Raw genomic sequence first — 18,287 nt, forward strand, 5'->3', positions numbered from 1 at the left:
TCAAGACTTTAAAAATCCGTCTGTTATGTAAAGTTTTCATTTCTAAAGAAATTTCAGAAAAAATTGATAACATTGGAGAAACAAGTAGGTGAGATGAATGAGGAATCATTTCTGGTGACAATTTTTTTTTATGATATTGGAAGTTCTTAGCCAGCACCTGCTTGGTGTGCCTGCTTCTCTCCGATACTCAGCTCAGTTTTGTACACTCACATCTCATTTCAAGTCAACAGTCTGAGATAAATTAAATTACTATAACAAGAGTGCAACAGGCAAACACAACCACCTCTATTGTAGATCCTGGCTAGGTCACTGTCTTCATTCACAATGGCGACAAAATAATTTGATATAGGAGGGAGGCTGTGTTGGATGTTTACCTACTAATAGTATTTAGTTGTCTTGAATTGATCAGCTCATTATTTCAAAATTACCAGGCTAGGTAAATGGTGATAATCACTCCTTATGGATGGGAGAGAATCTTTTTCTGACAAGAACATGCCTATTTGGTTATGATTAGTAGTTTTCTATTTAAGTTCTTGTAGGAATATTTCAAAACATGACATCCTTTATCAGTCAAATTCATTTTGACTGAAATATGTTACATTTTTCAAGATTAGATTGGCCTGTGTGAAAGTGTACCAGTGAAATGGCTGTACAAATACATAATGTTTTGTTTCTCTAATAATTTTGTGAAAAACAAATCTGGTATATATTTCAAGTGAAAATTTTACTTACAGTATTAAAATTTATGTATTTTCAGATTCTGAAAACACCTATCTCAGTTTTGCCAACCCTAACTACCAATTTGAAGACCGTATGAATTCCAACATGAAGAAAAATGGAAGTGACGACAAAGATTCTAGTATCTATGATGATGTTGATGACATCAGCACATTGTCCCTACTGGACCAGAAATCCAACAAAAATGGAACTACAAATACCACTAATAAGAACTATACCCCAGAAAAGAAACGTCTCATTTCTGACTCTTCCAGTGAAAATCTGAGCTCTTCAGAAGGGGAGGAAGATTTGTCGAGTGATGAAGACAATGAAAATGAGTACATCACAATGTATGAAACTAAAAAGCTGACTGAAGATTTGAATCGAGCCAATGAGAAGGACTCGGCACAGAAGGAGGCAAATGATAAAGCGGGAAAGAAGAACCGAGGGTTCCTGGGATATTACAGTATGTTGGAGTCAAAGGCAAGAGAAAAACAAGTCAACATTCTTAGTCCAGATACTGAGGATGAACCAGAGAGTGCCATGACAACACCAAGTGTGGAGAACCTCCGTAAACTCAAGTAAGTCAATAGCCACTGAGTGGTTTTCATAGGAATGAAGACAAGGGGGAGCAGGTAGGATTGTATTTATGTCAAGTGATAAATTTCTCAAAATAATTTCTCATTCCCTTTCTCTTCTATTTAGTTGACATTAAAAGAAAACAGGATTGATTGGGATGATCATCATCGTCCAATTAGTCATCACAGTTAACAAGAAACAGGAATAAAAATACACACATGTCAACATAATCATGATCTAAATTCATATTCAATAAAAGTAGCACAAAATATGAATAAAAGAAAGATTTACACCGAGACTCCTGAAATAGTACAAGGAGAATAAGACCAGGTGTTCTAGAAGAGTAAGTGTCTTCTGCTTCATGGACAACACCCACAATTTAGACCTTGGCCCATCTAAGTAAGTAATGTCATATTCTCAAATAAGAACAAGATATACAATAATGGAACCAACAGGCAAACTAACAAGTATCAAATACATCCTGCTTCTTATTACACATCACAAAGAAATAGAATATTTCTCAGAGAGATCACAATGATGACTGTAAAACTTCTCATCAACCTGTATATTTGGAAAATCTTGATAATGGAGAAAGGCCCTTGAATATCAAATGAGCTGCAACATGTTAACACCAGAGGTTTAGATGAAGGGGTGTTGTTCTTCATGAATCTTAAATAGTACTTGTCTTAAAATAATTTTGAATATATATCTGTTGCTAAAAAGATTTCAACCTTGAAAGAGTTATTCCTTCATTTTACTTTGCATGTCACATTTTTATCTCCCCTAGACACCATCATATTATGTACATAGATTGTAATATGTCATGACAATTAATGACACGTCTGAGAATGGCAGTGAATCTACATATACAACACGTGTCTGAGTGCTAGACAGATAAACAGATGACCTTCTGTACATTTAACATTAGGGTTAAAGTTGTGACTTTTAATGCCAACATTTTGTATATTTACTAGTCATTGTTCTACTACAATTACTGATAATGCTTCAGGTTATTCTATTCTTACAATACAAGTTTCATAAGGTTACTTTTTTTATTCCATGGATGTATGATGCTGGTCAGGCGATATTAGGAACAGCAGTCAGTAAATAGCTTTGTCTACTGGTAGACAAACATAGCCATTTTAAACCATCATAATCTATCATTCAATAAACCAGGAATATTAGAAATCCAACACCCTCTACACATGCTATTGTTGGGGACCTGCGTGAGGAGGATAGCCTGCCTTATCAGGGTGTTATTATATAGGGTAATAAAGATAGAGCCATAATCATTCTCTGCCTTGGGAATAACAAACACACACAACATCATACAGATTTATAATTTGGTGATGTTTCGGTTGGGCACCCAGTCACCCAGGCAGGGAGAAAAGTGACAGAAACCTGTCTCCAATGGAATCTTTGTCAATAAAGAAAGCATTTCAGTGTGTGATTAATGTTCAATACTTCGGATGGAATTCATCTCAATATTTCTGTTTGTTAGATTAGGTGCTTTGGTCTGGTTGTCTAGGTCAGACACGTTCGAGGAGTTTTTGTTTTGTCTCATCCAGACGAGATTCTATGGGCTTGTTTTTTCTCATCCAGACATCTATGGGTTTATTTGTCAAGGACAGACATGCTCATTTGTTTTGTTTGTTTTATCTAGATTAGCTTCTATGGGTCTGATAATGTTGTCTCTAAATAAAACCTATAGGCCTATTTGTCTCCTATTTGTATATTCCTAATTCTATGGGTTTCTTTTTGCTGAGAGAATAGTCCTTTCTCACACACTATGTCATGATGAGGGTTTGGTTTTGTGTGTGCCTTTAATGAGAAAACTTTCCATGTAATGGTGAAGATTTTGTGTGACGTGTGCCTTTAATGAGAAAACTTTCCATGTAATGGTGAAGATTTTGTGTGATGTGTGCCTTTAATGAGAAAACTTTCCATGTAATGGTGAAGATTTTGTATGATGTGTGTCTTTAATGAGAAAACTTTCCATGTAATGGTGAAGATATTGTATGTGTGCCTTGGATGAGAAAACTTTCCATGTAATGGTGAAGATTTTGTGGGATGTGTGCCTTTAATGAGAAAACTTTCCATGTAATGGTGAAGATATTGTATGTGTGCCTTTGATGAGAAAACTTTCCATGTAATGGTGAAGATAGTGTATGTGTGCCTTTCATGAGAAAACTTTCCATGTAATGGTGAAGATTTTGTATGATGTGTGCCTTTAATGAGAAAACTTTCAGTGTAATGGTGAAGATTTTGTGTGATGTGTTCCTTTAATGTGAAAACTTTCCATGTAATGGTGAAGATATTGTACGTGTTCCTTTAATGAGAAAACTTTCCATGTAATGGTGAAGATATTGTATGATGTGTGCCTTTAATGAGAAAACTTTCCATGTAATGGTGAAGATATTGTACGTGTTCCTTTAATGAGAAAACTTTCAAAGGTAATGGTGAAGATTTTGTATGATGTGTGCCTTTAATGAGAAAACTTTCTACTTAATGGTGAAGATTTTGTATGAGGTGTCCCTAATATGAGAAAACTTTCCATGTAATGGTGAAGATTTCTGTATGATGTGTGCCTTTAATGAGAATACTTTCCATGTAATGGTGAAGATTTTGTGTGATGTGTGCCTTTAATGAGAAAACTTTCCATGTAATGGTATTTTGTGTGATGTGTGAAGAAAATTTAATGTGATGATGTGTGTCTTTAATGAGAAAACTTTCCATGTAATGGTGAAGATATTGTATGTGTGCCTTGGATGAGAAAACTTTCCATGTAATGGTGAAGATTGTATGTGTGTGTCTTTAATGACTTTCCATGTAATGGTGAAGATATTGTGTGTGTGCCTTTAATGAGAAAACTTTCCATGTAATGGTGAAGATATTGTATGTGTGTGCCTTTGATGATGTGTGAGAAAACTTTCCATGTAATGGTGAAGATAGTGTATGTGTTCCTTTAATGAGAAAACTTTCCATGTAATGGTGAAGATTTTGTATGATGTGTGCCTTTAATGAGAAAACTTTCCAGTAATGTAATGTGTGTGAAGATTTTGTGTGATTTTGTGTGATGTGTGCCTTTAATGAGAAAACTTTCCATGTAATGGTGAAGATATTGTATGTGTGCCTTTGATGAGAAAACTTTCCATGTAATGGTTGTATGTGTTCCTTTGAGAAAACTTTCCATGTAATGGTGAAGATATTGTATGATGTGTGTCTTTAATGAGAAAACTTTCCATGTAATGGTGAAGATATTGTGTGTGTGCCTTTAATGAGAAAACTTTCCATGTAATGGTAATGGTGAAGACTTTTGTATGGTGATGTGTGCCTTTAATGAGAAAACATGTAATGGTGAAGATAGTGTATGTGTTTCTTTAATGAGAAAACTTTCCATGTAATGGTGAAGATTTTGTATGATGTGTGTCTTTAATGAGAAAACTTTCCATGTAATGGTGAAGATTTTGTGTGATGTGTGTCTTTAATGAGAAAACTTTCCATGTAATGGTGAAGATTTTGTGTGATGTGTGCCTTTAATGAGAAAACTTTCCATGTAATGGTGAAGATATTGTATGTGTGCCTTTGATGAGAAAACTTTCCATGTAATGGTGAAGATAGTGTATGTGTTTCTTTAATGAGAAAACTTTCCATGTAATGGTGAAGATATTGTATGATGTGTGTCTTTAATGAGAAAACTTTCCATGTAATGGTGAAGATATTGTGTGTGTGCCTTTAATGAGAAAACTTTCCATGTAATGGTGAAGATATTGTATGTGTGCCTTTGATGAGAAAACTTTCCATGTAATGGTGAAGATAGTGTATGTGTTCCTTTAATGAGAAAACTTTCCATGTAATGGTGAAGATATTGTATGATGTGTGTCTTTAATGAGAAAACTTTCCATGTAATGGTGAAGATATTGTGTGTGTGCCTTTAATGAGAAAACTTTCCATGTAATGGTGAAGATTTTGTGTGATGTGTGCCTTTAATGAGAAAACTTTCCATGTAATGGTGAAGATATTGTATGTGTGCCTTTGATGAGAAAACTTTCCATGTAATGGTGAAGATAGTGTATGTGTTTCTTTAATGAGAAAACTTTCCATGTAATGGTGAAGATTTTGTATGATGTGTGTCTTTAATGAGAAAACTTTCCATGTAATGGTGAAGATTTTGTGGGATGTGTTCCTTTAATGAGAAAACTTTCCATGTAATGGTGAAGATATTGTATAGGGTGTACCTTTGAGAAACCTCTATTAGTGAGATAGTGGTGTCATGTATATTTGAGGAAGCCTGAGTTGATGCAGTATCCCTATAAATGATATTGGTATCCCAGGTGATGCTGCCACTAATGCTATACAAAGACTCATGATTTGTTATCTATTACATCATTGATTTAATACTTTGTTTTTAGTTGCTGAATTTCCTGTCATAAATCAGAGGCTGGAACACATGCTGATGTAATCACTTTCAGGCACCTGGTCTCCATTATGACATGCCAGGCCTTTAGAGAATTTTGAATTCTAGGATATATGTTTACTTTTGAATAATCAATTTCCACCTTAAAAAGAGTTACAAAGTATAAAAGATGAAAGAGATGCAGTTAAAAAAGTACATTTTCTTACAAAGAACTACTTTCAAATAAGGACATTGAAAATTATGCATTGATATTTTTTAAATATTATTTTTACACATTCAGCAGATCTGATTAGATTTTCCATCATTTTTTGTCAGGTTTGATTTGAACTCTCCAGATTCCAATGACAGTGGAATCCAGTCAGATGCTCGTTCTGATGATGGCTCCCATCATCATGGTTCCATCAACGACAACATGTATGCACTGTCCAACAAGACGTCATTGTCTTCTAGCTCGTCTATGTCTGCCAGTACCTCCAGCTCCATAGAGGAGAAAGAGGACAGCAAGGAAGATGAGCAGACACCCACAGGGGTCAGTATATACATCTTACTACATTGTCATCATCTCACTGTGTGTATAACTCTAATGACAGCATATGCTACAAGGATTCATAGATTTTGTCATTAATTAAACCCAACAGCGGTCAATACATAGGACCAAATCCTACAGCGGTCAATACATAGTACCAAATCCTACAGCGGTCAATACATAGTACCAAATCCTACAGCGGTCAATACATAGTACCAAATCCTACAGCGGTCAATACATAGTACCAAATCCTACAGCGGTCAATACATAGTACCAATTCCCACAGAGGTCATTACATAGTACCAATTCCCACAGAGGTCATTACATAGTACCAATTCCCACAGAGGTCATTATATAGTACCAATTCCCACAGAGTTCATTATATAGTACCAATTCCCACAGAGTTCATTACATAGTACCAATTCCCACAGAGGTCATTACATGGTACCAATTCCCACAGAGGTCAATACATAGTACCAGTTCCCACAGAGTTCATTACATAGTACCAATTCCCACAGAGGTCATTACATGGTACCAATTCCCACAGAGGTCATTACATAGTACCAATTCCCACAGAGGTCATTACATAGTACCAATTCCCACAGAGGTCATTACATAGTACCAATTCCCACAGAGGTCATTACATAGTACCAAATCACACAGGGGTCAATACACAGGATGAAATTACAAGGGGTCAATTCACAGGACCAAATCACACAGGGGTCAATACACAGGATGAAATTACACAGGGGTCAATTCACAAGACCAACTCACACAGAGGTCAATTCACAGCACTATGTAAACAGGATTAGGTGTATACATTTGAGCCCTGATAACAGTATAATAGTATTTTCTAAGGATGGTAACTAGTTGTTTGTATCAGAGTTGGTCAGTATGACTTGTACACAATGTTAAATATGTTCAATTACTCAAGTGATAGAGCATTCTTCTTTGAATCACACAAATTCATTTCTTGTTGAGGGTTATCAGAAAAGTGTGTTATTCTCTGTTTTGTTTACATACCTAAGGTGGATAACTCTCACAGACAGTATCAAATGGTGATAACTCTTACTGACAGTATCAAAGGGTGATAACTCTCACTGACAGTATCAAAGGGTGATAACTCTCACTGACAGTATCAAAGGGTGATGACTCTCATTGGCAATATCTAAGGGTGATATCTCTCATTGGTAGTATCTAAGGTTTATGAGTCCTCTGACAAAACTATCTGGAACATTTCTGTTTTGGGATGTGATTGATTTTATATATAAATGATCAGTACAAAAGTGATAAGTATTCCAATTATCCTGGTTTCTTATATCTGTGTTTTACATCAGCTGCTAAGTGTTTGCATCGTCAATCCATTGATATTCACAATTTGCCAACTCAACAATATTTTGGATTCCAAAGACAGATCCAGGCCATGTTATGGTCGGAAATCAACTTACAACAATGATATGTCAGTATAACACATCAATTTTCTATTCAGATTTTTCTCCAAATTTTTAGCATATGGAACCAAAATTATCGGCTTTAATCAGTGTGATGTGAAGGAAAGAGATATTGTAATAGATATTTGAAACTATTAATGTTTTGGATTTTGATTTGCCTTAATATTTTGGGTAATGAATTTGAATGCAAGGAAAGAATTGATCATGGTAAATACAATCGAAATCTTGCTGTTTATTCGATATTTGTTATTCCGCTTTCTTTCGACATCTAGAAATTAATGGTACAGGTTATGATAAAATAGCCAATAAGCAAGTGTTGATAGCTCTACATTTCTGTTTTGTCCCTTGTGAGATGAATCGGTGTACATTGAAGTCATTATGACCATTAAGTGTCTCCAGGCAGAGAATTTATTATCGTCTCACACTCCAAGGTAGTGTACATGATTGAGAATCAGAGAAATTAAGCTACACATAACTCTTCACTGTCTGATGTCTTAAACCATTACACTGATCATAGCTGTAGCTAAACCATCGGGGAATTCTATTTTATAAAGAGATAACTGAACACTAATGCATTTTAGTGAGAATTAACAATTAACACCTTTCATGTTCCTATCCTTCAGATACAGGATAATCTGTTTCTCAAGGTTGACGTAATGAAAATCACACTTCTATGTCTTTATCAAATATAGAACATTGTCTCGATCATTCGGCACAATGTCCCCATGAATATTAAAAATTATCAGGTTTTAGTCTCATTAAACAGCAGAGTGTAAATCATATGTGATCACAGGACAAGCAAATTTAATGTTGCATGACCATAAACTACACCTGAATTGGTAACCTGATATAAACTCCAAAAATAATGTAGCACATAACATAACCAGTGTCCACTTTGAGGTGGCTATTTATAGAATATACACCATTATTCGTTAGTTGTACAACAATGACCAATGTCCACTCCGAGATGGCAATTTAAAGAATGTATATTGTAGTTTATTGATTATACAACAATGACCAGTGTCCATTCAGATTTCTGTAATTTTATAATTTCCTGTCCTCTGTCTGGTATTTTTCTTTAGACAATGCTGACAATGAAATGCTTGATCTACATGGATAAAAAGGAAGAAAAAAAAACACATTGTTAGAATGTTCTTTCTTTGACAATAGTCTGGTTGTCATAGAAACAGCACATCTCGGAGACAGACAATTCACATACCAGTACTTATCTTAATCCTGTCCGATTACTCAAATTCACATTTAAAATTCAAATCGTCAAGACCTACAGCAAAGTAAGCATTTACTGTCAGAGAGATCCTGTTCCAACACCCCGTCTCGTCTAGCTTAGTAGCACTCTTAGGGCAGGGAACCATGGGTACCATTTGTACAGAGAAAACCATCTACAACATTAAGCGCTGATCATCAAATGACCGTTATAAGAGAGACACTGATGTATACCAGCTCTGTCTGGTACGGTATAAATGGGGGCTGGATGTTACGAAGCTATTTTTGGTGGCTATGTAATGGCAGTTACACCAAGTTTATAGTGTAACCTGTAAGTGAATTCATTACAAACCAACTGATCTTACTTCCTGTGTGTACCAGAACGAAGCGATTACGTAATGAACCAACTGACGGTTAGATTCGATTAATAATTACAACTGATATTTTAGCCATTACTGTGTTATGGTCATAAAGAAAATTATCCTGTCACTGAAAGGAAGGCATTGGACTTTTGCCGGACGGTTACAGTACACTACATCTGACAGGTCCTTATCATTGATTAAGTCAAGAAATAGCGTTACAGTCAAGTCCAGAAAAAGATTTGGTCTAGAGAAATGGCTGCAGATATATGAACAGTATAGAGGTTTTGGTGTAGAGAAATGGCTATAGATAGATGGACAGTATAGAGGTTTGGTCTAGAGAAATGGCTACAGATAGATGGACAGTATAGAGGTTTGGTCTAGAGAAATGGCTACAGATAAAAGGCCAGTATAGGGGTTTGGTCTAGAGAAATGGCTATGGATAGATGGACAGTATAGAGGTTTGGTCTAGAGAAATGGCTACAGATAGATGGACAGTATAGAGGTTTGGTCTAGAGAAATGGCTATAGATAGATGGACAGTATAGAGGTTTGGTCTAGAGAAATGGCTACAGATAAAAGGCCAGTATAGGGGTTTGGTCTAGAGAAATGGCTATAGATAGATGGACAGTATAGAGGTTTGGTCTAGAGAAATGGCTACAGATAAAAGGCCAGTATAGGGGTTTGGTCTAGAGAAATGGCTATAGATAGATGGACAGTATAGAGGTTTGGTCTAGAGAAATGGCTACAGATAGATGGACAGTATAGGAGTTTTGGCTAGAGAAATGGCTACAGATAGATGGACAATATAGAGGTTTGGTCTAAAGAAAAGGCTACAGATAGATGGACAGTATAGGGGTTTTGGCTAGAGAAATGGCTACAGATAGAAGGCCAGTATAGAGGTTTGGTCTAGAGAAGTGGCCGTGATAGAAGATCTGTATAGGGGTTTAGTCTAGAGAAATGGCTACAGATAGAAGGCCAGTATAGAGGTGTGGTCTAGAGAAATGGCTACAGATAGATGGACAGTATAGGGGTTTAGTCTAGAGAAATGGCTACAGATAGATGGACAGTATAGGAGTTTTGGCTAGAGAAATGGCTACAGATAGATGGACAATATAGAGGTTTGGTCTAAAGAAAAAGAAAAGGCTACAGATAGATGGACAGTATAGGGGTTTTGGCTAGAGAAATGGCTACAGATAGAAGGCCAGTATAGAGGTTTGGTCTAGAGAAGTGGCCGTGATAGAAGATCTGTATAGGGGTTTAGTCTAGAGAAATGGCTACAGATAGAAGGCCAGTATAGAGGTGTGGTCTAGAGAAATGGCTACAGATAGATGGACAGTATAGGGGTTTAGTCTAGAGAAATGGCTACAGATAGAAGGCCAGTATAGGGGTTTGGTCTAGAGAAATGGCTATGGATAGATGGACAGTATAGAGGTTTGGTCTAGAGAAATGGCTACAGATAGATGGACAGTATAGAGGTTTGGTCTAGAGAAATGGCTATAGATAGATGGACAGTATAGAGGTTTGGTCTAGAGAAATGGCTACAGATAAAAGGCCAGTATAGGGGTTTGGTCTAGAGAAATGGCTATAGATAGATGGACAGTATAGAGGTTTGGTCTAGAGAAATGGCTACAGATAGATGGACAGTATAGGAGTTTTGGCTAGAGAAATGGCTACAGATAGATGGACAATATAGAGGTTTGGTCTAAAGAAAAGGCTACAGATAGATGGACAGTATAGGGGTTTTGGCTAGAGAAATGGCTACAGATAGAAGGCCAGTATAGAGGTTTGGTCTAGAGAAGTGGCCGTGATAGAAGATCTGTATAGGGGTTTAGTCTAGAGAAATGGCTACAGATAGAAGGCCAGTATAGAGGTTTGGTCTAGAGAAATGGCTACAGATAGATGGACAGTATAGAGGTTTGGTCTAGAGAAGTGGCCGTGATAGAAGATCTGTATAGGGGTTTAGTCTAGAGAAATGGCTACAGATAGAAGGCCAGTATAGAGGTGTGGTCTAGAGAAATGGCTACAGATAGATGGACAGTATAGGGGTTTAGTCTAGAGAAATGGCTACAGATAAAAGGCCAGTATAGGGGTTTGGTCTAGAGAAATGGCTATGGATAGATGGACAGTATAGAGGTTTGGTCTAGAGAAATGGCTACAGATAGATGGACAGTATAGGGGTTTAGTCTAGAGAAATGGCTACAGATAGAAGGCCAGTATAGGGGTTTGGTCTAGAGAAATGGCTATGGATAGATGGACAGTATAGAGGTTTGGTCTAGAGAAATGGCTACAGATAGATGGACAGTATAGAGGTTTGGTCTAGAGAAATGGCTATAGATAGATGGACAGTATAGAGGTTTGGTCTAGAGAAATGGCTACAGATAGATGGACAGTATAGGGGTTTGGTCTAGAGAAATGGCTATGGATAGATGGACAGTATAGAGGTTTGGTCTAGAGAAATGGCTACAGATAGATGGACAGTATAGGAGTTTTGGCTAGAGAAATGGCTACAGATAGATGGACAATATAGAGGTTTGGTCTAAAGAAAAGGCTACAGATAGATGGACAGTATAGGGGTTTTGGCTAGAGAAATGGCTACAGATAGAAGGCCAGTATAGAGGTGTGGTCTAGAGAAATGGCTACAGATAGATGGACAGTATAGGGGTTTAGTCTAGAGAAATGGCTACAGATAGAAGGCCAGTATAGAGGTTTGGTCTAGAGAAGTGGCCAAGATAGAAGATCAGTATGGGGGTTTAGTCTAGAGAAATGGTCTTGAAAATGTCTTGAGTCTTGATTAGAATGGGAGATCTGATCTATGAATGTGTACGAAATTTCAGAACAAAATTGAGTTGTATGCAAGAGTAAGATTGAGATCAAAATTAATTTGAGATGGATGTTCGTATTTTAATTGCTTGAATGATGTAAATCCAACTTCAGTGTTCTGTTTACTCTATAGGGTCATCTCTCCTCAGTATCATGTTGACTTACTTCAGATGCTTATGTGGTTTGATGTATACGTGTTGGTGTATTATGTGCAGTTTCCTTGCCTTTCAAAGGAAACTGCTGTGGTATTTTTGTATGTGACAGTAAATATACTGCACCCACTTGTCTGTCCATCCATAGACAAACTTTGTCTGGATATGCATTCACACAGTTAACAATGGATCTTTTAAAGGTTTTTGTGGGATTGGCCAGTACAATATGGAGATGAGCACCCTTAAGTGTCTTCACATTTTCCTCCCTCTTTTATGTTGAAAAAATTAAATACAATTTTGTCTGGCTATGCATTCACTCAGTTAAAAAGGGATCTTTTTGAAATTTTATTGGAATGACCTGTACAATATGGAGATGTGCATCCTGAAGTGACTTTGCATTTTCCCTCCCATATCAGAGTTATCCTACTTTTATTTAAAAAATGAATGCTATGCATTTTGAAAAACAGACACTTTCTAAGCATTCAGTTGACATGAAATTTAGTTCACACCTTTGATGAGTTTTTTCTTTGGTTTTTTTTTTCAAGAATTTTGGTTGCCATGGTAACTGGTAATTATAAACAAGTTTTACTATAAATGGTCTTTACTCATTGGTCATTCAACAGATTTTATTATTTGACTAAGGTCAAATGGTATAACTAATCAAAACCTATATTGTGACACATTTCATGTTTCAGAAACTGTTACTATGGCAACACAATCATGCTAACTCAAATGGTGGCCTCTAATTGTTTGGAATTTAGATATTGATGCTTTCAGCCAAGTTTGGTTTATAGAGGCATTAAGAGATGACAAACATTACTACTTGAATTTTTTTTTTTTTATCAACAACAATGCAAATTATGCCCTCGTATTGGTTGAAAATAAAATATTGTCTTATGTCTAACTAATTTTGTTTATAGAGGTTTTAGAGAACACACAAAAAAAAAATCAATTAAAATTTTTTTTGGACAGTTTTGATGGAGGTTTGACCAAATTTGGGATATAGAGATCTTCGCATCTGAAGGGGGGATTAGTTATCATCAGGATGATAGCTCTAGTTTTTATTGAAAAAAAAACAATGGATATTATTATTTCTGGTTTAGAAACTGATCTGTTATGCGAGAGGTTATAGGGTCAGATACAAGGATTTTATGACCCCTGTATCTCCTTTTGTGGCGGTATTAGTGTGATAGTAAGAGATGTCTGGAACTCAGACATTTCAATGTCTGGTGATGAGATTGCTTCTATCTTTGTGGCCATCACTGCTCACAGACTGTAAGATTTCTCGTAATTAAAATATCACAATATAGAGGTAATAAGAAGATCCTGTTAGGATCAACGTCCTACACAATATCCTGAACAAGGTCATGGAAAATAATGACCATAAAAGCAATGGTTGAAGATTGTTAGGCAGTCACTGACACATATTTATTTGATAAGCATGCTTCATATCAACCAGGTTCACTTAATTAAACAGAGAGCAGACAGTTGACCTCGAGTACAATTCCAATAATGCACCAGGGAGACTTTAATCAGTGTTATTCAGCACACAATGCTTACAGCACATTTAAAAAAATCATATTTTACAGGACTCCCACTTTATAAAGTTTTTGCGATGTTTGAAAACCTATACTGATTTGAAGGAGTGATGTACGTTTTATCATGATTTCATATCAATTTTCATGATTAGTAATAAGAAAAAGTCCATATAAATAATGATACAGAATATTATGATAACATGTCTAAGTAACAGAAAGAAACACTAAGATATCTTAACAGCAAAGAAACTGGAGTATACAACAGAGTTATCGAGATTTGGGTAGATGGCATTAGTCCTATTTACAAAATGTGGAGATTATGAGGTAAGTTTGTAAGGTTTAACATGATCAAGTTGGGTTAGACAGAATCATTTAACTGTAAAACAAAGTACAGGTAGTAACTGGTTATAGTCAATTTATGTTCTATACATGACAATATGACATACTGTCAGTGTGATATCAAAGGAGAGATTTATGTATTGTATATAAAGGCCACCTTTTTATAATGTAAACCTGCCTATGACAACCACTGGCTTTGGATCTTGTACTGAAACCACATTCTCTTTTACCTTTAGTGGCCTTTATAGACAGTTTGCTTGCCTTATAGATCTCAAAAGAAAAGAAATATTAACAAGGACAGTCCGACTGAGACAGTTCAGTAGGATTTACAGAGATACAAATGAATTCACTAATTTTTCTATTGTGACCTTGTCTCTACTGGGCGAAATGTAACATCTGAATTTAAAAACATGTTGCATTGTAATATACCTGACATTTGAACTATTAAAGTAGTAATTCTGGGCTGTATCACTAGAGTTTAAAGTAGGCACATCTCATCAGTGTTATGTTTGGTACTGTGTGAGTGGGTTATTTAATACTGGTACCATTCTGTGTGAGCGGGTTATATAATACTGGTACGATTCTCCTGGTGTTCTATGTAATATACACTTTCCTTTATATAGTAGGTGTAAATGTTGTACATTTATAACATTTTAAGTACATGTTGTTTTTCTCCTTAACAGGAAAACGACAAGGATACAACAGTGCTGCCTGCGGGATGGGAGAAATGTGAAGGTGAGACATTCAACTTGCATGTTTCCTCGTTAATAAATATTAGTATCAGTTCATAATATGTCATATTTTTGCCATTTAACTCCATTTATGCAAATCTACTTTTCTTTCATTCATTCAAAAATGTGATACAAACATAACTTCAGTTGTACTACATCAGTTCATTAAAGATCGGGATCTGCGACCTTTATATTTTTCAGCTCGGTTTCCATCTAGTTGATAAAACATTTTATAGCTCATTTCAGAAGCAATGAATTCATTGGACTTGAAGAACTGCAAGTCCCTTGTGTTTTTTTACAAAAAGAGGGCTATGATGCTCTGTGGCTATGATGCTCTGTGGCTATGATGCTCTGTGGCTCTTCAGGTGTCATTCACTTGGAGTTTACTGTTGTTTCTGATTCCCAGAAGGAATTGTCTTTTGACAACCTTTTGACAGTTGCGTTGCCTAACTTCTATAATTTGCTCCTATGCTGTTAAAATGCTCATTTCAAAATTTTTTTCATTGTTAAAAAGTATTGCAAAAGGTGTTTTAAGTTCTATATAAAGGTTGTGTATAGTATGCAATAATGAATTAAAAGATACAGTGTAAAAAGATGTAAATATTGAAGGTTATTTTTAGATGTTGATAATTGTGATGTAGATGATCCTGGGTTAAAAAATGAGCTTTGATATTCAGACATTTAGGAAAGATATCACCAGTTAAATGAATATTTCTGTTTCTTAATGTTTGTTGGTATTGTTTTTTAACTTCTATTTTGCAAGTGGTTAACAATACTTTTTAAGATATTAGTGATATACTGTATAATGACAATTATCTTGTCAAAGAATTGTTGTATCACTCTTAGCATTAAAAATGTAAGGTTGATATAAGCGATTCCTATATACTTATTAAGGAAGAATTTCGCTTTTAATCTGCATCTGCAGCACATCTGACTGGTAAACCTGAGGTGCGTAGAGTCTGAAGCTCAGCAGAAGCAATGGAACATCAACATTATTAATAAGTTCCACTACAGCAGTTTACCAATGTGTATTGTTTATGTAATACTTCATAAAACTGACATGACAGGGAAAGAAAATGAAAGAAAGAAAATAAGAGAAACACTAGCATCTATTTCAATATCAATAGTTTATAAGCATCACATTTTGTCTTGTTAGCGTAACAATAGTTTTAAAATTTGATATGATGTTGTTTTATCAGGACATTAATTGGTACCATCTATAATGATTCAATTATGCCTTTGTTGTTTATTTTTTGTGTATGAGACATTAAGAAAACAGATATGTAGTGAGGGGCATCGATATGTCTGGAAGGTAGTGCATTGTAATAAAGTTAGAAATTACAACCATTTCGCATGTATGAACATCACTTACTGAGACCGGCAAACATACTGTGCCATTTCCAAATAAACTGGCGTGTTTCTGCATGGTAATATAGTTTGAATTATTGACTTGTTTTAATGGGTTCTGTGCATTTGTAACAAAAGACAGTTTGATCAAATGGAATTTCCTTAAGTAACGTCCCTGCATAATTTACAAAAGCAGGCCAAAATTTGGAAGGATTTTTTTCCCCCCTTCCTTTTTTCAAATATTTTTCTAGGTGTTATCACTTTACGTCGTGAGCCTTGCAAATGTCCTTCATTCATAACTTAGATATCTGAAAGTATAAAGAAAAAAAAAGGACTTTGAATATTTTGGATGAAACTAAGTATGTACTCCAAACACCAGAGTGAGCATTACACTGAGGACTGGAGACAGCAACATACATTGCTTTATATAGGCGTTTGGCAGTCTTTGAAAAGTTCCTTTCATATCAGCCCTGAAAGACTGGTTCTCTTTGTGATATAAAACAGCCACCAAGTCAGGTAGAACACTCTGTAAACATAAGTGCCTGTCTCAATGTATTTTCCTTTGGGCCAACTCTATACTGTAAGATATGTAATAGAGGACAGTACATGTCACAATTTATTTTCCTATTTGATAGTTCTATTACAAGGGTTTTTTCTGAAGTTTTTCCCAGGAAAATAGATTGAGAAATTTTAAGGCAATAATATAAGCATGAATCATCTTTTCAAATCTGGTCACAAACAAACCTGTGTAACCTTGAAAACAAAACAAATTGGAAATCAAAAGCCCTATCTAAAACTGTTATCTTTTGAAGTTACGAAAATTGGCCGCAGCATAAAACTCTCATTTTTCATTTCACCATTATCACAGTTTTTTGTCAATTATTAGTAACATTAAGTATCATATTGAATTTATTCCACTATTTCAATTAAGACCATCCTTCTTTAACAATATCATGTCTGTGTTACATGAACTAAGGCCATCCTTTAACAATGTCTTGTGTTACATATTTCCTTATGCTGCTCTGTTTACAGTTTGAATGTCACTTTCAGTGACAGCCAACCATCAAAGATTTTGACCGATAACATTTTTAAACACTAAATTTCGAGTACTGGATGGATCTTCCTCAAAGTTTGCATAAGTACTTCCTGTGGTTTCTGGTTATGCATACACAAATTCACTTATGCTATAATGCTTGCACTCTGTCAGAAAATCAGTTTGTATAACTAGTTTAAAAAGTTCTTAACACCCCCCAAGTGAATAAGGTTTATTTTCATGATATTTCTAATATATGGAGTTTGCAAGGTTTAGTTAAAGAATTTCAAATTTCACAAAATCATACACTTCAAATACGTTAATGTATATCTCACTAGGATAGGAATACAGTATCCTCCTTGTCTTTCACAGTAAGAGAATCACCACTGACAAGTACCAGCAGTATGTTTTTTCTCTTGAAAATGATTATCAGTTTATTCACACACATTTCTCTAGTACTTAATTCCGATTTTCCCAATGGCAGAGGTAATTCATACTGAGAAGTGTTCTATAGGTATATGGGGAACAGTGTTTAGAGTATGGTGGTTTGACGCCATTGGTGGTAATCAGAGCCTCTAGAGGACACAGATTAGCCATTGTATAGTGGATAAACTTATCTAACATGGTCGATTAGCAGAATGTTTGAATGGAAAGAAAATATCCTGGGACCTGACAAACAGTCAGATAGTCTGTGTTTCTCAATAAAAAGGAGGCCTAGCATTTGTTATGTAGGTAAAATAAAATGCTAAGTTGGCATTGGTACTGTGAAGAGATGCTATCGTACTGTAGCGACTTACTACTGATTTATAAAATATTAAAGTTATTGATTGCTTATCTCCTCTGTAAAACAGAATATCCTTTACACTAGCTTTGGCACTTGGAATTTTTATTAGACCAAAAGCCATATATAGGAATGAAACCATTATTGGAACAGGTTTGTAGTTCTGACTTTCAACGAAATTGTTCAATGATTTTTTTTCCCACAAAGTTTTATCCTCAACTCTTGGTTATAGAAAGATGTTTGGTGAATTGGCTTAACAGTGGCTTTTTTT

The 18,287-nt window shown here is 35.4% G+C and overlaps 1 protein-coding gene across 3 annotated transcripts in view; it reads left to right on the forward strand.

Moving 5' to 3' along the window:
* LOC132554822 (protein Fe65 homolog) overlaps positions 1–18,287 on the forward strand; it is a 139,223-nt gene that overhangs the window by 96,100 nt on the left and 24,836 nt on the right. For all 3 annotated transcript variants that reach the window (XM_060219158.1, XM_060219150.1, XM_060219141.1), the window contains exons 4-6: positions 758–1,298; positions 6,029–6,242; positions 14,808–14,859. In XM_060219158.1, coding sequence (XP_060075141.1) covers positions 758–1,298; positions 6,029–6,242; positions 14,808–14,859 — 807 coding nt within the window. The remainder of the gene's footprint in view (positions 1–757; positions 1,299–6,028; positions 6,243–14,807; positions 14,860–18,287) is intronic.

The sequence above is a fragment of the Ylistrum balloti genome, unplaced genomic scaffold (assembly GCF_031769215.1).
Source record: "Ylistrum balloti isolate Yb309-2 unplaced genomic scaffold, AGI_CSIRO_Ybal_v1 Utg369642, whole genome shotgun sequence".
Lineage (NCBI taxonomy): Eukaryota > Metazoa > Mollusca > Bivalvia > Pectinida > Pectinidae > Ylistrum > Ylistrum balloti.